The sequence below is a fragment of the Centroberyx affinis genome, unplaced genomic scaffold (assembly GCF_046629955.1).
Source record: "Centroberyx affinis isolate AG114_WGS23_722 - 3 ecotype Tasmania unplaced genomic scaffold, CSIRO-AGI_Caff_v1 ptg003710l_1, whole genome shotgun sequence".
NCBI lineage: Eukaryota > Metazoa > Chordata > Actinopteri > Beryciformes > Berycidae > Centroberyx > Centroberyx affinis.
This window is the reverse complement of record NW_027281600.1, coordinates 155,001-176,144: the sequence shown is the minus strand read 5'-3', so window position 1 is coordinate 176,144 and position 21,144 is coordinate 155,001. Positions and strand designations below refer to the sequence as shown.

Below are 21,144 nucleotides of genomic sequence, written 5' to 3'. Positions count from 1 at the left end.
GCCAATTAGCAAAACAATCCACAGCCGCCATCAATCACCTTGCAGAAAGGATCCGACGACGACGAGAATGACCGCCGGACGCCGAGCTCCCTACTGTCCTTCCTCCACTCCGTCTTTCTATCTTTCTATCTATCCGTCTATCTATCTCTCCCTCCCCCTCCCCGCCATCTCTACCTTATGTCAGGCAAGGGGCTATTTTTAAGTCGGCAGAAACAACAACAACCCCGGGGCAAATGAATGAAAACAGGGAGCGGGAGAGAGAGAGAGATGCGGAAAGAAAGAAAAAAAACGACAGCGTCAAACTGTTGCGGGAGACTCAAACAGTCTCAAAGGGGGTGGAGGGGGGGGGGGCAGAGAGAGAGAGAGAGAGAGAGAGAGAGAGAGAGAGCCCCAAAACGCAAAAGACAAGAGGGGTGCAATTAAGTCCTTCTGCCCTGTCACTTTCATTGTGTCACCAGTACTAATGGCTGAAACACTCCCGCCCACCAGCCCTCTCTCCTTAGTGAACGCCCCCCCCCACCCCACCCCAAGTCCCCGATGGACCCTCTGTCACAGACACACACACACCAAGCAAATATATGCTTTATTTACAATACGCACACACCCACACGCACAACCTAACTACACATGTTGCCTACACATATCGACTGTATAGAATTGTATATATGAATACACAAACATACACGCGCACACACACACACACACATATGCCACATGCACAAATAGTGACCCACTTATCCGACCAGTATGAGATTATCCCACAATAGAGCACATGTCAGTGTGGGGGCAGAGAGAGGAGCTGGTGGCTCCATTGTTGCTGTGCATCTTCCCTCCACGCCATTAGCAACACTGGGCTGACACACACACACACACACACACACATAAGACTCATCCTACTACATTCACACAATTGTCATTACACAATCACTCACACAACGCCTCTGAGAAAACGAAGTTGGCGGGGCAGCAGGTAAACACACACACAAGCATGCACGTACGCACACACACACGTCAAAAACACACACACACCCATAGCACGTCCAGTTTTACAGGACGTGCATTGTTTTGCATATATATCATATAGGAGTGTATGTGCTGTATTGCACAGCATCTCATTGTATACATGCACACACAGAGACATAAAGACATAAAGACATCCACACACACACGCACCTACACACACAAACAAACGTCTCGTATCTCCACTGTACAGGACCTGCATGTATTGTATGTAATTTATAGGGGCTGTATGCATTGCACAGCATCTCGAGCAAAGCCAAATGCACGCGCACAAACACACACGTGCACAATGACACCAACACATGTGCACACACACACACAAACCTCTACTATTGTCACTTTTACAGAAATTGCAGTGATTTTTGGACTATATGTATGCACTAACTAACTGCCTTTCTTCAGATACCATAAAGCCCACTGTGAGTCTAATTTGATTGGGAACACTTTTGCTTATATTAGATATATAACAAGAGCAGCTTCCCTCTTCCTCAGCTCTCTGCACTCACTACATTCACTGTTTCCCTGAATAGTATCATGAGACCTCCCTCTCAAAGTCATTTCTGCAAAAATGGCAGCAGTCTGCAACCGTGACACTTTCACCCGCCACAAAGTTAGCTTGAGCGTGGATCGATCACAAAGATTCCTAGCATGGCTTACAAGTGCTACAAAGATTTTTTTGGCTTGTTGATTGATTGGAATGGTCCTGGGATGAAATCATTCGGATAAAATCTGTCTTTAAACTCCAGCCACAACTCACAGGTTGTCTGCTCTGTTATTGCAGTGCGCACTACCATGCATGTTTTTAGTGTCTGTAGCCTGGGGTGTTTGTGGCCGACGGGGCAGTGTGCAGACATATGAGAGATGAGGTGTGTGTGTGTGTGTGTGTGTGTGTGTGGCTGTTGTCGGAGCGATGAGTAATGAGGTGTGTGTGTCTTTTGTGTGTTTCCTCTGAGCGCTGTAGTCATCTGCTACACGTCAGGCGCATGAGAAATAGTGTGTGTGTGTGTGTATGTGTGTGTGTGTGTGTGTGTGTGTGTGTGTGCGTATGCACTGCAGGATCACAGCTTCGGTGTACTAGGCAGCGCTCCTTGACCCTTGTCATATCCATCTTGTCAACTGACTGCCTCGCTCACACTCTTTCACATACGTTCTCTAGCAAAACACACGCTTACACACACTCGTATGCAGCGCTGTCCTCAAGGGAAGGAGCTAGTCACACACACACACACACACACGCACACACACACACACAACATCCAGCTGCTAGCACGAGAAACAAAAACAGACAAAACCTTGAGCAGACTTTAGTTTAGGTAGCTACTGTGTCGGTGTTTTACATCATGGCTGAAGGGAACATAAACATCGGACAGACTCCAACCTATAAAAAGACAACCGGTCTGACTTTCCGCTGTGCGAACACGTATTGCATCATCGCCTCGCTCTAAAGGTGTTGAAAATCAGCCAGAGAGTGGGAGAGAGGAAGGGAGAAAGCGGGGATGAGGGGAAGAGGGGATGAAGAAATACAAAGCAGCATCGGAAAAGGGAAAAGAAGAAAGAGATGGAGGAGAAAGGAGAGAGAGACAAAAGAGTTTACTGGCTAGCGTCGGGAGGCGGTAACATTAAAAGTCTCATTTATTAGCCCAGAACATGGCAGGAGGTCCAGATCAATTAAAGGGCCGGCTGCATATTTAGCACTGCTCAGCCTTTAGCCACTTTCATTACCTCTTCCAACAGAGAGGGAAAGAATGAGAGCGAGACTAAGAGAGGTATGTGCTTCGCTACATGTGAGTAAGAGACAGATAAAAGGAGAGAGAGAAAGGGAGAAGTGGGCCAACCTTGGCCTTCGCCATAGCTGGCAGAAAAAATCAATTAAAGGGGTAGGACGCATATTTATCACTGTATTGGCCTTAATTACACCTTATCTCACTTTCAATACCTCCTCCAAGAAAGAAAGGGACAGCGTGGGGCGTGTGTGTGTGTGTGTTTTGTAAGTGTCCGAGTGTGTGTGTACGGGCAAGTGAGAGTGAAAAGGAGATAAGGTGTGTGTGTGTGTGTGTGTGTAGAGGGGGGTAGAGGGGGTGCAGAGGAGCGGTACAGTGGATGAGTGCAGATGAAGTGATAGTCTATTGATCTATGGAAGTCCATCAGGCCCAGGACTCAATCTGCCCAAGAGCCGTGACGGCCTCCTAGCCTCTCGCACACACACACACACACACACACACACACACACAAGGGTGAACAAAGAAAGCTTCAGTTATTCTTTATCATCACCTGTGTAAAGCCTATCTAATAATCTGTGCAGGTGATTCTGAAAATGTAGTCAAGATCACAGTTAACGCTACTGAATTTTGTAAGTAATGTAATTTTGTTACAGATTGCTCATTGCTTTTTATATTGCAAGCCTTATGACACTCACAGTAGTGCAGTGTGTGGCACAGTGTCTCCATTTACACTTAGTGGGGGTTGAGTGTCTTGACGTGGCTGCTGCAGGGATCACACCAACTTTTCAGGAACTAAGAAAAGCAGCCTTGTTTTTAGATTGACCACCATGCATTTTGAGTTTATCCAGTTGGTTTTGAAAGGGTTTCTTAAGCCCAAGACTTCAGAGAATTTTCTCCTTCAATTGAAAATGTAAAAATCAACAAAACTGGAGTTACAAGGTTTTCACATGAAAACCTGAACAGTGTGGAAGAGCAACCTTTAGGTTTAGCTTGTGACCTTTGTAAACATAAACCTAGTGACAATGTAGCTGTTACAATCCTGTGTAATAACCACTATCTACTTTGTAATCTTCCGTGTTGTGTGACCCAAAACTAACCAACAGATCTATGCACAGTCTGCCTACTGTTCCAGTCTGTGCCGGTTTCCATCTACTTTCTGTTACAACTGTTTCTGTTACATCTCTGCCTCAAGGTCAAGATGCCGCCCTGTCCGACTCAATGTATAAATTCAGCTGCATGTCCCCATACACCTGTGCAGCCTACTTGGTTAGACATGCTCTGACTTTGTATTCCTGACATATAGGCAATAAAGAAGCGTTACTCTTAGACACTGAACCCGAGCTGAGTCCTGATTTCCTCAACAACAGCAATATGCAACCTCACGCTCCCGTCATTACCGTCTGTCTCAGGGCATCTGCAGGTTTCAGACAGCCACATTTAAGACTTTTTAAGACCTTTTTATGCTACCTGGAATTGAATTTAAGACCGATTTAAAGTCCCCATGAAATGAACTCGCATTACTTTTCCTTCCTGGAAAACAGAGTATCTTTCATGGTGACCTCATGCTGCACTACTAGGCGTAAATATACATTTCTAACCAATAAAACCATATTAGACTTAGACTTTTGAACAATCCTGCCCCTCCACACCCCTCCTATCATATATAACTGCCTTTCTCTCCCTCCATCGGTTTAGACTTTTGAATGATCCCTCACTGCATTAGCCTGTGTCCCGCCCCAACGTCCTGTTTCAAAAAGAAAATGCATCAAATCAAGGAAGTAAAGATGCCGTTTCATGGGGTCTAAAATAAAGAAATAAAGCTGCTATTTACGATTAAACGTAGCTAATGAAAGATCTGAAATGACAAATGGGCACTATGAGAAAAAGGACAACAGTAAATCAATGGTTAAGGGACATGAAGTCCACTGGTACAATGGAAACCCTGTTCTATATTAATCTTAGAGTGGAGATGCAGCGCAACGAAACCTATCATAGTGGAAAAAAGACCTCTAATAGCTGTATTTAAGGCATTAGAATTTAGGCAATTTAATTTAAGACCTTCACATATCCCGTCTTTCCTTTATTCACCACCTAATGAAGCAGAAATGGCATAAAAATAATCAAAATAATCAATAAAAAAAAAGCACAAACGACCACAACAACAAATCCCCATCTACCAGTGAGCTAAAGAGAAATCCTCTGGGTTTAAACAGCCAGGCTGATGAGGTGTGAGGCAGGGCTTCATCTGTCAGAGGGGAGGGAGAGGCTGTACGGATGTTTCAGGCCAGCCGTTAACGGGCCGGGCCGCGCTGTCTGAAGGGTACGAGGCCTGATGCTGCTGGACGGCGAGCGCGGGCTTCGTCATTGTGTTTACTCGCTGCCCGCTGCGTCCCGGGCTCTGCTTAGTCACCGCTGTGTGAGAGAACAACGGGGGTAAACAACAGGACTCCCTCCCTCCGTCCCTACTCACCTCGTCCTCTCTCTACCTGAATATCTCTCTCTCTCTCTCTCTCTCACACACACACTCACTCAACAGCCTGACCCCACTCAGCCTCCCGTCCTGTCCGCCACACACACACACAGTCACTCACAGAGAGACAAAAAAAAAAGGCAGCATACAAAGTCCTCCTTAATGGCAGCCTGTTTCGAAAAAAAAAAGAAAAAGCAAAAAAAAGCAGAGCACTTGAAAAGCCGAGCCTTTCAAAGTACTGCCTGCGGGCGTGGAGCTGGACGAGAAGAGGAATATTCACTCTCCAAGAAGGAGCGGCAAACAACCACAAATGCAAAAGGAAGTGTCATTAATTCATCTCTCTATTATTTATCCTTTTCTTTGCGGTTTTCGTCCTCTGTCTCTTGCTTTTGGTAAGCCGTTCGGCTGAATCCCCAAAACAGCCAGTGTGAACCGTCTCCGAGTTTAGTCGCTGGAGAATTCGGGGTGTCTTTAGTCAAATGTTTGCTAAAGCCACTAAGCCTCTTTCTGTCCGCTTTCCCTCTTGAAAAAAAGAAAAAGCAATGGAGAGGGGAGCGACTCAGAAGCATACCAAAAATAGGAAATGTGATTTATCCTCCAGTTTGGCTGGTTAACATCATTAGCATTCTTAGCTAGCTTGCGACTGACAGCATGCCTTGGTTTCAATGAGGAACGCTAACACAGCTAAAAACCCTGAGCTTTTTTGCACTTATTCTTACTCGTATAAAGGCTCTGTATAAGAGTTTCTAAACACCTACAATCTAATGTAAAAGACATTTTAATGAAACTGAAAGACAGATTTATAAACTTTTTTAAATAGTGTAAATGTGTGTAGTGAGGGTGAATACTCAACTAAAACTCTAAAGGCGTTTTCAAACCTATAGTCTGTTAGCTTGTGTCCAAATTAAGGGTTGGGTTGCTTCTTTGTGGCATTTATGCATTGGTTTGGTTACATTTCAAGAGCAATATTTCAACCAAACCATAATATTTCATCAAAAGCCACATGGCAGAAGTTATTTCCTTCATTGGTCAGAAGCTAAGTGCAAGAAACGGCTTCCTAATCGGGTAAACCAACATCGAGGGAAGCTGCTGTGTTTTCCTGTACACAAACAAGCCAGACTCAAAGGGAAACCACCCCGGGGTTGGAAATAACTGCTGCAAACCATCTGCTCTCTGCTGTGTGCTCACCGGTTCCGATGGCCTGTTGCTATGGTCATCAGGTGGGGGCGTGACCGTCACCTGGTGGGGCGGAGCCAAGGCCGAGTCGCTGCTGCTCCTCACCAACAGAGGGGTGTCTGGGGCGAGAGAGGGAGAGAGAGAGAGAGAGAGAGAGAGAGAGAGAGAGAGTGAGATGGCATGCTGGAAGTGAGTCAATTGTTCACTCTCATCACTTGCTGACATGACAAAAACAACACCGCAATGCCTTTTGCTTGCCAAACTGGTGAAAAGAAATCATTACACTTGCTGTACCGAGCCGGTGCCCAAACGGTTCAACATGTAAGACCTCAGGCCAAAATGCAACACTGTAAGTGAGCCAGGGGAGGAGGGAGAGAGAGAGAGAGAGAGAGAGAGGAGGGGGAGAGCTGAACGATGAATAAGAGGAGAAAACTAATGTTCATCACCAAATACATGGATTCCCTTACACCCAGACATGTTGCAGTTTTTTGGGGTTTATTTTTAAGTAAAAGAGTTTTCTTCCCTCTTTTGCCAACTTTTACACCAAGTTGACACAAGCTGAGAAGCAGCTCTTGGAGCTGGCATACAAGTTGCTGAAATGAGCATCAGGGAGGCACAGAGTGTTAGACTGGACCCCTGGTGGTCTGGTTAGAGGGGGGGGGGGGGGGGGGGGGGGTCTGTGCTCTTCTCTAGCCAAGGCCCACTCTTCTCAAGGGATTTGACAAAGCACTGAAACAGAGTCAGTGCAGGTTCCAGAAAGCCAGAATTTAAGACTTTTTAAAGACTTTTTTGCTTCCTGGTGTTGAATTTAAGACAAACTTAAAACCAAAACAAGGAAACAAAGCTGGCAAAAAAACACAATTCCCCATTTCCTGAGCATAACTAATGGAAATTCTGAAAATGGACTTGTGTGAATGTTGAGGGACATGAAATGTTTAGTAAAGATATGATGGAACTGGTGAAAAAAATAAGTCAGTTAAGTGTATTTAATACATTTAATACTTTTTAAGGGCCTTAGATTTTGCTAAATTACTCTTTTTCATGGACCTACAGATACCCTAAGAGTACACCAACCACCACCCATCCCTCCTGTGGCACCCCCCCCCCTATTACAGTGGACCATTCCATATGACCAGCTGTTGCCTCCCCATCTCCAGCCCCCGAACACACACTCACACACACATTTACCACAACCCCACGCCCCAGCCCAGGCTGTACTCACTCAGGCCTGGGAGAGGGAGAGAGGTACAGTACATGGGCAGGTCTGAATACATTGCTCACAATAAAACAATTTCAAAAGAATCTAATTTAGACCTCTGCGCCGCCTCTTGCCTTTAATATCCACCTCAAAGGGAACAAGGTGGTATTTATGGATGTAAAACCCATACCCTTTTGAAATTCAACTCCACAGAGGAGGAAATAAAGACAGGGAGGGAAAAGGGGAGAGAGTGAGATAAACAAAAAGGGAAGGAGAGAGCCATGAGATAGCAACAGAGAGAGAGAGAGAGAGAGAGAGTGAGAGAGGGAGAGAGGGAGAAAACCTAGAAAACCAAGAGAAGCAGAGGAGGGAGGCAAAACAAAATTCTCTCTTTTCCTGTAATCAATCTCTCTTTGGAGGGTCAGTGACAGGGTCCTGGTCTAACGTGGTCAGAATAGAGAGAGCAGAGGAGGAGAACAGCTAGGAGAAAAGGAACTGGCATGGGTCAGGGTGTCTGTGTTTGTGTGAGTGTGTGTGTGTGTGTGTGTGTGTTTGTGTGTGTGTGTGTGTGGTTTGGGAGGGCTACTTGTGGACAAGTGAAAAATGGTCATTCTTACCATCCTAGACACACATACAAATATCTCTAGTGTTAAATTCAAGCCTGATGTATGACTGCTACAAGCACATACACACACGCACACCTGCACGTGCATACACACACACCGTGAAAAACCTACACACACACACACACACACACACACACACTGTATTGTTAAAGATTGAGGTCTGCCTCAAACAATCCCCCTAATGTTGTGTTTAGGACCATCTAATCCTCTTTGTATTATTCTATGCTGGACTAGATGTTTCACCCTCCATCTGTCTGTGTTTCACTCTTCATTTATACCTCTACTAGCTCTGGGTGTCAAAAACCACTACCTACGCATTACTGTGCTGACTTAATATCGTTGATTTGAGGGCACCCAAAGGTGTCCAAAAGCATGAAAAGCTTCAAAATGTTGATTTCTTTTAATTACAACTCAAGTTCTCTTCCTTTTTTTCTAGTCTCCAGCTTCTAGTTTTCTTCTCTTTATTGAGGAAATCAATTGAGCATGGGCTAATTTGATTGAGAAAAACAGATGGCATGTCGAAATGTTAGGCAGAAAATCACCAGAAAATAATGTGAATTGCAATCATGGAAGGTGCTTTCAATAAAATTTGAAAAAGAGTATTTGTTTTTCACAGCTGGAATCAAATTTGAGATGTCAGAAAAATACCGAAGGCTACCAGGCCCTGCCTTCCACAGTATCAGTATCAATGCTTTCTTTCTCCACCCTATTATCTATTAATCTTGCATTTGTATAACCTTCTCTACTATTTGCAAATACTCAGGGAAGCATTTCAAAGTCAATCTAGTATACCTTTCTGTGAATGACAACTTACCTGGCACTATCTAAACTGTCATGATTATGTGTTAAACCCCACCCATCTGGTATTCCAAGAGGGTCAAAACAAATGCTAAGAAATACTATTTGACCCTGGTCTGTAACAGACTAGATACACTGGGAGAAAAAAGGAGAATTATTTAATGACTGAATTATTTCAGCCTCGGGTGATTGCTTTGGAGATTGTGGGCTTTGTAGGGCACCTTTTACAATTAAGCTTATATGAAATTCCTATATTAAATTGTCAGTGTGATGGCTTAAGATAAACACGCCATATCTGAATTAGTGCATTCATTCAGACCACGCAACCCCAGAAAGCACTGTTTATGTCTTCTTTACATTTTCCAAGGCAGCATATGGTAAAAGTTTACAAGTACCATGTATAGAAAGTGGTCAAATTTAATGGATGGTTGTTTGCTCTCTCTCCTGCACCTGCCTAGCACAGATATAGATACACACACACACACACACACACACACACACACACACACAAACCAACACACAAAAACAGACTCTTACTTGGAAATGACACACAAACACAGAAACACAACCTGAATTGTCCCAAGGCAATGAACCGAAACCACCCACCAGGTTAAAAAAAAAATATCTGACATATCAAACATATCTGAAAATACGTTTTGTGCCAAGTCTGCTAACCTGGCTCAGTAAAGGAAGTATTTCATTTAAAAATGCGATATGCACCATTTGGAAAAAGGTGACACCTACTCTTACACAATGACTGATAGCACACAATTAAAACAAATTGTACTTTTTCAAGGATAGGTGCCTTAAGTCCTTGACAAAACAACACATTTACACACTGGATGCTCTAGATTTTAGAGATATTGAATGATGAACTGTAGGTATGACTTATTTCCAAAATGGCTATATGGCATTTTCAAAATGAACTCTACAAATACATCAATGAGTAACCCCAGGTCTGATCATCACATGCATGTATACAGACACACACACACACACACACACACACCAGTATCGATGATGCGACTTCATGAAGTGACCATGGCCACTCCACGGTCAGAGGCGGGGTCCATTACCCAGCGGTCAGCTCCATAAATCCTCCTCCATTTAACCGTCTTGAGTCAAATCCGCCTCCATAAATCCTCCCACCACTTAGAGCCCCGACAGGCCGGGCCAGCCGTGTGAAGGAACACGAGGGTCACTAGCTTTGACCTCTGACCCGCAGAGACCTCCGGAGGGTCGAGCCGTGTCCCCGAGGGTCAGGGGTATCGATGAGAGCGGCGGTCCTGACTCTCTCAGGTCAGCCACCGTTTGGGCGCCGATAAACATGGATTCCCTTAGAGGAATTGCTAATCAAAGCTGACTGGGCTGGTTAAAAATGGACTTTAGCATGGGCCACTGCATATGTATGGAGTGGGAAATCTGTATATATTCAACATGAATATATGGTATGGTTGATAGCTAAATTAGTTTTCCTACATATTACCTATTAAACTGCCCACTGTGTCTTTGCCTCAAAGTTAAGATTTTTTATGGCCAATTTTGAGGTCAGTTTCCCTCATATGAAAATAGGGTCCCTACAAAAATTCCTACTACAACTGAAATGTCTGTAATAATATGTGGCCCGGCATGGAAAAACAGGCAAATTGTAGATGACATTTTTCTTTGTTATTTTTGTTTTTCAGACATTATTGATCCTGGTATTCAGACCTATAAAATGGCATATTACAAAATAAAGGTCAAGAAATCATTTTGTTTGACTTATATAATTATTCAATCAAAAAGTGCATTTAGATCAAATGTTTTCTGATGTAAAACAGGTCTCCTGTAAAGTATAATGAGTCTGGTTTCATGGCATTTGGTCACAGCTTTTGGACAGAACAAAAGCCACATTGAAAGCCACAGAGGCTGCCTGTGTACAGCTGTCTGTCAGCGACTCAAAGGAGCAGCGTGGCATCTACAGCCCTCCGGAACAAAACATTGTTTACTGTATGCCCTCGGTACAATGCGAGCATAAATTTCATATACTTTAAAGGCTGCGATCAAAGACGTTTTCTGACTGTAACATGCAGTCCCTTGCCAAAAAGGGTTGGGAATCTCTGCTTTAAATCTAGGAGAAGTGGAAGCGCTATAACTCAGGATGTATTTTAGGCTTGCTAATTTGATGGAACCCAAAGCCACGAGGCACATCGTTTCTACTGCACCATTGTATAGATCCCACCCACAAAAGACATTGTGACCAACAGAGCCACTTCAAGATCAGGAAAAACAAAGAATCTTGTGTGAGTGGCGTATCGTTCCAAATGACAACACCGTAAAAAACTCTTCCAAGTTGTGCGTGCCTCCCTTTTCTACTGCCGAGATTTTTTTGTAATTGCAGAGACCTAGAGAGGCCTTGTGAACTTTGCCAGTTTTGTGTTTGCATCTGCCTCTAACTCTCCATCTGTGGCTCTCCGTCTAACTAGGCTGCTTATGCAATCCTGGGAACACAAGGGGTTTATTTTGAGAATTTGCTTTTGAGTTCTAAGAAAGTTCTGTAATGCTGCAGTGCTGGTTCACTCCCAGGGCATGATGAAAAACAAGAATGCATCATGTCTGTGTGTGTGTGTGTGTGTGTGTGTGTGTGTGTGTGTGTGTGTGCTCGCATTAATCATAGTGTGTGCCTTTGTGTGTATGTATGTTCATTACCAGTAGTGACTGTGTTTCTGTGTGCACTTGTATTTGTGTGCATGCATGTGTTTGTGTGTATATGTGTGTGTGTGTGTGTGCGCGTGTGTGTGTGTGTGTGTGTGTGTGTGTGTGTGTGTGTGTGCGCTCGCATTAATCATAGTGTGTGCCTTTGTGAGTGTATGTATGTTCATTACCAGTAGTGACTGTGTTTCTGTGTGCACTTGTATTTGTGTGCATGCATGTGTTTGTGTGTATATATGTATATGTGTATGTGTGTGTGTGTGTGTGTGTGTGTGTGTGTGCACTTCCATGCCACAGGCCAGGGTGGTCTTGTTTCTCTGGCAATCGATAGAGCAGCCCGGCCTACGGTGCTCATGGGATGATGCGATAAGAACTCTCTTCCTAGGAGTGTGTGTGTGTGTGTGTGTGTGTGTGTGTGTGTGTGTGCGTGCATGAGTGTGCGCGTGCGTATCTGTGTGTGCGTGGCAGCGGATCGATGCAGGTCTAATCATCCCACTGGGGCAGTGTGAAGTACAATCACCCTGTTCAAACACCCTGTCCCAACCTGACACACACACACACGCGCGCACAAAACACACACGCGCACCCCCTCCATGTCTGACTGATTACTGAATTAGTTCTTGTCCTGTCCACTGTCGCTATTACAGCCGAGTCAGTTCAGCTGGAGCTAGTGGCGATGGAGTAATGAAAAAACCTCAAGGCTACAAAACTATTTTTACATTTCGACAGTGGAAAACGTGACCTGTCTCTCTCCCGTGTTTCCTGTCTGTCTCCACTCTACTGTCCCATGATGCAGCGTTGTTTTAAAAAATTACATAAGCCACCAGAGTGAGGCAGATGTAGCCCCACGTCTCCTTTGTTCATCCCGTCTCTTTGTCACCGTCTCCCAGCGATGATGTCATAAAAAAAAAGAGTCCGCATACTAGACGTGATGTGACACCCGGTTAACAACTGATCCTGTTACAGCACAAGGGAGAGCAAACACACACACACACACACACACACACAGATCCCCTAAGACCTTTCTTGGCTGTGGATGGGTGACCAGTTTCGGTGTGTTGGTTTGTTTAACTTGTACGGGGGGGTGGGGGTTCTTTTGTCATACTATGTGTGTGTGTGTGTGTGTGTGTGTGTGTGTGTGTGTCCAGATGACAAAAGCCTCCTTATTGCATCAGTCTAGCTCTGTATAAAGGAGGGGCGTCACGGGGTCACATCATAACTAAGTTAGTCAGGGTTCAACAGGACAGGAGAGTGGGGTGGTGGGGGGGGCAGGAAGAGGTCCCATTGGGTTAAAGACAGGGTGGGACCGGTGGGGATGAGGGGATGAGGGGGTGGGGCACTAAAATGAGCCTATTCACGCTCGGCTGGACCCCGGGCATGCTAACAGGCTACAGTGCTAATCTAGTTAGCGGCGGAGCCATACAGAGAGAGGGAGAGCTGGGAAGAATGGTTTAGGGAGGATGAGAGGATGGGAGGATGGGGATGGAGGGGGGGGTAATGGGTCAGGGTCTGGGGGCCGGGTGGCTAGCTGACTGGCTGACTGACTGGCTGGCTGGCTGGCAGGTGGTTGGGGCTGAATAGTAGAGTAGGCAAGGATTGACTGAGTGGGGTGGAGAGGGGGCAGATAATGGGGTATAGGTGCAAAGAGGGGTGAAAAAGCGGGCAGAGGGTAAGGGGATGGTAAGGGGCAGGTGTGTATGTGTGTGTGTGTGTGTGTGTGTGTGTGTGTTGTGTGTGTGTTGGAGGGGGAGACAGATGGAGAGAGAAAATGGAAGGGGCAGCAGGGTGGCCTAGTGTTTAGAGAGAGACCGTCCTTCAACCAGAGGACCCCGATGTCAGTAGGGCATCCGCTAGGACGGATACATCAAAGAAAGTGGGGGGGGGTTCTTGCAGATTTAAATGATCTTGATCTTTGGTCATGTAAAATGTAGCCTTGTGCAAGACATTCAAATAGGGAAGCACAGGCAGGGACAAAAATCATGCTCAAGTTGATTTCAAATGTATTTAGAGGGAGCACAGAAGGTAGCCTAAACACACCCGACATTTCCCAGAGGCTCCCTGAGGGCGAGCTGGTTTTGTCCCGTTTGAGTGTCTTGTGCTGCTGCTCCCTATTGGGAACTGTGTGTGACCTGATACTTGTTCAGCTCATTGTTGAGAGCGAGGACTTAGCGTATAACTTAAACTGTAAAAATGCCCTGTCCTAGTGCATTTAAAAGCTACGCTTAAATTCAAGTCGTCACACCTTCACTTTGCACGTTTACGTCAGAAATCGGCTGCATGATGACGACCGGTTGACAGGATGAGCTTCACTTTCACCCCCAGCCTTAGCATCCTCCCTGCTGAAGTGTCCTTGAGCAAGTCACTGCATCCCTAACAACCTCAGGGCTGCTGTTCTGCAGCTGACCCTGACCTCTGACCTCCCTGGAGGAGGGCAAGCAAAAAGTGACTTGCACATAACGAGAGAGAGAGAAATCGGAGGAAAAAGAAGGAAAAAACTCCATTTATTTCTCTAGCCCGACTTTATGATACATAATATTTCGAAGGACACTGGAAGATTTATTGCATCTATTCAGCCTTTGTGGTGCGACTCTAACCCTCGCACTCCTGTCAGCTGATTGCTTGGCAAAGAAATTAAAGTTTTTCCCCCACTGCAAGTCGCTCTGGATAAGAGCAACAGCTAAATGCCTAGAATCTAAATGCAAATGCAATGAAAACACAGAACACATGGAGGCAGGATTTAGAGAACGAAAAAAGAAAGAGAGAGTGGATGAGAAGGGAGAGAGAGGAGAGGGTGAAGAGATGTAGCGCTGCTGTCGTTTTTCAGGAATTTTTGAAGCAGCCCTACTCTCAGATTGTTAACCATACATTTTGTAAATTGCGGGTTTTGAATGTTTCATGAGCCCTAGAGTCATCGAACTCGCTCTACTTATCAAGGAGCGTGTAAACCTTCATTTAGAGTAAAATGCGTGATGCCCTGATACCCTGCTTCAGTTTGTCTTAGTCTGAGCGCTGTGGCCGTGAATACAAGAGCAAACCAAGTTAAGAACATTAGGGAGGGATGACAGGAGAGAACAGTGCATCTGTTTTCACACGCGATCAAGTTACGGGGGGAAAATCTCACTTTACACAGCAGGTTCAGTTTACAGCTGTTCCATAAATGTATTTTCTGACTCTCTCACTCTCAGACACACTCACACACACCCACACACACCCATACACACCTCCCGCTGTCTCACCACCATCCCACTCTCTCTCTCTCTCTCACACAGGAAAAGTGTTGATTGAATATTAGTTGCTCAGGTGTTTTTCCAGATGTTCCCTGAAATATAAACTTTTCTTTCTACATTTAAATTTGGATTATCTGTGTTATTCTACGGTTTATTATTATCCACAATGGGGGCACAGAATTCTTACAATTTATTCAAAATCTAAAAATATATTTCCAAGAGACAAAGCTGAAAACATTTTGAAAGCATCTGTGTGCAAACAAAGCCCTGTTTTCAATCAGACGAGAATAAGTTTCCGGTGGATCTAACGTACTGGCTTTGAGGACGGCCTCGTTGACCTCAATCTCTCCTCTGATTGGCTGCTGGGATGGAAGGTGGGAATAGTATTGGACGGGCTCCGGGCTGGGGGCGGGACTTGAGTGGCCGTTGGACACGCTGCTCGCTGGACTCTCCGTCTTCCAACGCTGGACTTCCTCGAACACCGCCACCAGCTGGAAGACACACACACACACACACACACACACACACACACACACACACACATTCCGAGTCAAGACTTTAAATGCAATGTGCAAACGTACTGAAGTGAAGAAACTTTGCTCAGGATAAGCACAGCAATACAAACAATATGATTCCTGGCATACAAAGAAGCTCCAAACACACACACACACACACACACACACACACACACACAGGTCATATAGTATCTCAACTGTGCCATGATCACAGTGAGGGTTTTATGTGATTTATCTTGCCAACAGCAGGATGCAATCCGTTTCATTCTGCCAAGTGTGCAGATGTGTGTGTGTGTGTGTGTGTGTGTGTGTGTGTGTGTATTTGCAAAAAGAGAGTGAAAGAAAGCAGACAGAGCTAGATTCACAGCTCATTCCCTCTCAAACCTCTTACAATGCATAACACCCCAACAGATGCCACTTCAGCAACATAATACAAAGATAATCTGACCTGCGGGTTTTAAAAAGGCCGGTCCAGTGGAGTTATGCGCACGCATACGCAAAACACACACACATATACACACACCGACGGGACGCGAGCTGTGTATGTATGAAATTAGCAGTCAAATGAGATCTGACACGAGAATGAGAAGCTGTCAAACACAATGACACGGCTGCCACAATGAGGCGGAGGGAAGAGACGGGGCGACCAAATGAACAGGGGATGGAGGGCAGGAGAACGACAAACAATCCTAATTGAGACAGGGACATGATGGCAGATAGAGAGGGGGTGAATATGTGTGTGTGTGTGTGTGAGAGTGTGTGTGTGTCTTCGCTGCTGGGCCATGCCATCGCAGGTCCACGGTTTGATAAATGGGCGCGTGGTGGCGTGACGCTCTCATTAGACGCTGCTGGCGAAGGAAATGACCACTTAATGAAAGGCAATAACCGCAATGGAACGAGGGATGGAAATAAAACAACAGACGAGTAGAGGACGATTAACAGCAAAGGAGCACGGAAGGTGTGTGTGTGTGTTTAAGTGTGTGTGTAAACAATAAGCAGGGAAGAGGCAGTGAGATATGCATCATCCATCACGATGTGACGCCGCCTCTCGCCTCAACCTCCCATGATTCAATATCCTCCTGACACCTGGCCAACGCCATGCAAAGTAGACTCGACTGCTGCGTGTGTGTGTGTGTGTGTGTGAGCGAGCATTAGATGGAGTGAGTGAAAGGAAGGATGAGAAATGGAGGGCTGGCAGAGGCAGGGAAGAGTGAGAGGAAAAAGACGGACCGAACGCCAGGGAAACAATCTGATTGCGGAGCTTGATGGATGCTTCTCAAGCTCTTTCTCTCTTCCTCTAACTTCTTTATCGGCTTTTCCTCTTTCTCTCCTTATCTCCTCTCCCTTCCCGAGCCTCCGTCTCTTTTTCCAAACTCTCTGACAGCATCAATCAGAAGAGAAGGCTCGGAGCGTAATGTGATGTGTGCACGCATACAAAAACACACAAACACACACACACACACACACACACACGATGGTGATGAGCTGCCGCTACCCTCAAAACGATTTCTTCGTTCTGAGCGGCACCTTTTTTAATGTGGAGTGGTGGTGATGATTTGCTTTTCGTGAGGTTTTTTTTTTCACGACTGACACAGCTGGTGAGTAATACTGATGAAGGCTGCCCTTCTGCTTCCATGCATCACTCAATCAAATAAACAATATCAGTGATATGCATCAGAAATGTTGCTCCTTTTGCTTTGAAAGAGCTAAACCAAAGAAATATGGACCTTTACATTGTTAAGTCATTGTACTTCTATCTTTATGACTATATTTATTCCATAACCACTAACCTTAACCCTTATGCTAATCTAAACCTAATCCTAATTCTAACCTTAACCCTAAACCCAAGTCTTAACTCTAAACTCACCTCAATCTCACCTACATCTAATCATAATATTAACCTAAACCCAAATCCTAACATCTAAAACTCAAACTAGTTTTCACAAGGATAGACGTACAAGAATACACACACACACACACACACACACACACACACACAGAAACCAGGCTCACGCATAGTAAAAGGGTGTTAGTTCAACTCAAGGCGGTGCCAGTATGGATGACGGCTGATGGGTGCTGACGAGGGTCAAACTGAGGTGAGAAAAAGTGTGTTAGCATGTTAAAATGCTGATGGCAAATCTTCAATGATTCTATTACAGGAACCTACAGCCATGGTCCCAGAATCTGGAGTCTGAAGCCAAAACAACCAATATGTTTTAAACTTAAACACAGCACCAGGTGTAGAGGGTGAAAAATTACTCCAATTCAAATTGTTTACTATTACAAGATTTTCCCCCATGATATAGAATTGCTTTGCTGAGGCATATATAATAAAATGTATTTATATTTCATGAAATACCACAGCATTGTGTTTTTTGGACATGTCATTATGGAATACGGTTGAAGTTATCAGCCAGCCTCAGACCTTGACTTACAAAAGAGGATGAAATCATCCATAATTGTGAAATACTGAGTAAGGAAACCGGTTATTTTTCAAAAAAGGCGCACGGTGGTTTGAAATTCAACCCTTCAAATGTAGTGCTTTTTTGGGGACCCATTGCCCCGAGACAGAAAAAGCCTTGAATTTTTAGGAGTGTGTTTATTTAACGCATAGGTTTCCCCTGTCCCTCTCTGCTGTGATTAGTATTCTAGAAAACAAATCGCCTTGTTATTTTTCCTGCTGCGTCCATGGAGGGATATTGATATGGGCCTGGGGAGCCTGCATGTCAACTACAGCTGAATAATGTGACCCCTTTGTCTCATTTCCATAACACACGCACACACACACGCACACACACACGTGCCAAATACAAATAGCTGAGCCCTTTATATTGTCATGTTAAGATCGTCTGCAAATCACGACGCAGCATGTGTAACTGGTGGTGCGGGTCCTGCCTAACGTGACTAGACTAACTGGTAAGGCTGTGAGTGTGTGTGTGTGTGTGTGTGTGTGTGTGTGTGCTGCAGAGCCAAAGCTATCATCATAACATACAGGAAAGCCATATGAAAAGCCACACGTGACGCAGAGAGAGAGATAAACACTGTGTTTATGTGTGTCCTCTCCCATACACACTGCCTACCGCACAGAATTACAAAACGTTGCAAAGCCACACATGGCAGACAAACACACAAGTTACTTTGTGATGAAGTGTTGTAATTTGCTGTTTTGGTGTGCCCACTTTCCCTCGACCTGCCTCGTGTACTTCTGCTTCACTTAATGATTCCCTACTTTTCCCAGAATGCCTTTCGACAACCTCCAGAGAATGTGCCTGAACTTGCTGCATTCAGTACATGCAGGTGGAGAGAGCGATCCTGATAGCATAGTAACAAGAGTAAGATAGCAGAGTTACTCAAAACGCAACATGTCTTGTGGCTGCAGTGCATTCTGGTCTATTGAGGCTGCTGTCAGTGGAGAAACTGGTCTCTCTCCTCTTCTATGATGGATTTCTCCCTGTATGATTATTGAACATTTTGCAAAATGGTGAGTCTAGAAAGAAGCCCTTGCTCTTTGATTCTGAGGGACTGACACCAAAACCTGACATTAGGGCTACTGTTGATGTTTTAGATGGCTGATTTTTTTTCTGCTATCAAACTCCATTATAGCTGTGCTGCAAATGGCCAGTTATCTGCAGCAATAAGAAAAATACACCACCAAACAACAAAATGGGCCCAGAACTGCAATGTACATGGGCAATAGCTATTGTAGTGTGGATTTTTCCTTTACAATCATATTCGGGATGCACTGTCTCACGTGCATCTTAATGTCGCGATCACAGTATCCCTATATACAATCAGGATTTCCTCAAAAGGATCAATAAAATTACACATTAGCACGATTACTATGATTGAGATGGCTTTCACACAGACTGCGAGAACCAACAGTAAACAGGGAAAGGTGTTTGCATGCCTCAGCGTCATGGATAATATTGGCACAGGCCCGTTATAATATTTGGGTTTCTAATAGTCAAGATATGAGGTGATCCCAGCTGCTGTAAACTGTATATGGTGTTTACATGCTCCACCACAGAAATGGAATACTTGAGCATCTTGAATAATGCCAGAATCCTAATTTGCTGGTAAACGTATTCGCTAAGAATTAATTAGCCAAATGTAGTCCCTGCTGTAGTCTTATACACAGGGGAGAAGCTAGTATGTTAGGCATGAACACACACACACACACACACACACACACACACAGTATGTGAACAGACACATACACATACTGTATCAAGCATTAATTTGAAAATACACACCACACAAACACAAATGTTTCAGACAGTATATGCACATTGTCTCACACACACACACACACACACACACACACACTTAACAGTGAGAGGATGAACAGTGCCACCTTGCTTTAGTCGAACACAACTGCATGCTGGTACCACTCAAGCCTCCGGCCTTTATATAAGTATCAGCAGCAACAGCACACACACACACACACACACACACACAAACAAACATACACACTTCCCCATTTCATCCGCTCACACTAATCAACCCATTTTTCTTCTCCTCTCTCGTCGTTCTGTCTAGCGCCGGCTCTGTGTGTGTGTGTGGCACCAGTCTATTGAGATGCTCTGCTTTTGTGCTGTTGTCATTTATCTTATGACTGCCCCCCCCCCCCTTTTCCTTTTTCTCCCTCTCACTCTCTTCTTCATTCTCTCTTTGAACGAGGGATGCATAATTCAGAAGGAGCACACAGCATCCTGACAGTGGTATGGTAACCCAATCATCTCACAAACACACACACACACACACGCGCACATGCACACGCGCACGGATACACACACCCACGCAGGCGCTCACATATATACAGTACACACACACCATACATGCACACAAAGACACATGGTGAAAAACCATGCGCACAAAAACAATACAAATACACACCCTGTCTCTGACACACACACACACACACACACTACACTAAAGTACAGGTTTACAAAGACAATTTTGGACATCTGTTTTTAAAAACACCAAAGCCTGGCTCACATAGAATAAATCTCCCACTCTCTCTCTCTGTCTTGACTTCTTATGGAAAATAAAAGCCTCCCATACCTGTGGATTTGACTTTATGTTTATGGGATTCTGATCACTCCATATCTGAAAGAATTCAAACTGCACTTTACAGTCAACCGATGGACTTTGCACAAAAACAAATACCGATTCTGTACGATCCAACTGTGCATTTGTGCCGATGATGTGTATTTCTTTCTGAATATGAGAAGTGGGAGGTGTGTGAAAATTTGCAGCTAAGGTGTGAAGATTCATTAAGTTAAGGTTAAATGCCCACAGTTATAGAAGCGGTCTATTTCTGTTTCTTTGTTGAGTAATGATTTATAGAAAATGACTCAAGTGTTGTAAGCCGTGATGAATTTTGATGGCGCACAGGTACAGAGGAGTGAAGAGTCTCAGTCTGACCAACCTGAATTTGGCTCTTGATATCCATGGCATCATGCGAAAAAAAAGGCAATTAAATAGTAATGGGATGTAGTCGTCGATTTAACGCTTATAATCAACTCGCAGGTATTAGTGAGTCAGTGACACTGTTCAGTATGAGGAACACTGTTTTGGCATTTTAAGGAAAAATCCACCCTTTTTTACCAGTGTTAAACTGTTTTAGGGTGGATTTTTCCAATATGCAAGGATGCACAAACACACAGATACACCTATGCATACACCAGCCTGCAAACCCG

General features: G+C 44.6%; 1 protein-coding gene across 1 annotated transcript in view; it reads right to left on the bottom strand.

The window, feature by feature from the left end:
- Nucleotides 1–21,144, bottom strand: part of LOC139662120 (partitioning defective 3 homolog B-like) — a 51,445-nt gene that overhangs the window by 8,925 nt on the left and 21,376 nt on the right. Inside the window, 2 exon segments of the mRNA XM_071540725.1 lie at nucleotides 6,400–6,506; nucleotides 15,241–15,418. Of these exon segments, the coding sequence (XP_071396826.1) occupies nucleotides 6,400–6,506; nucleotides 15,241–15,418 (285 nt within the window).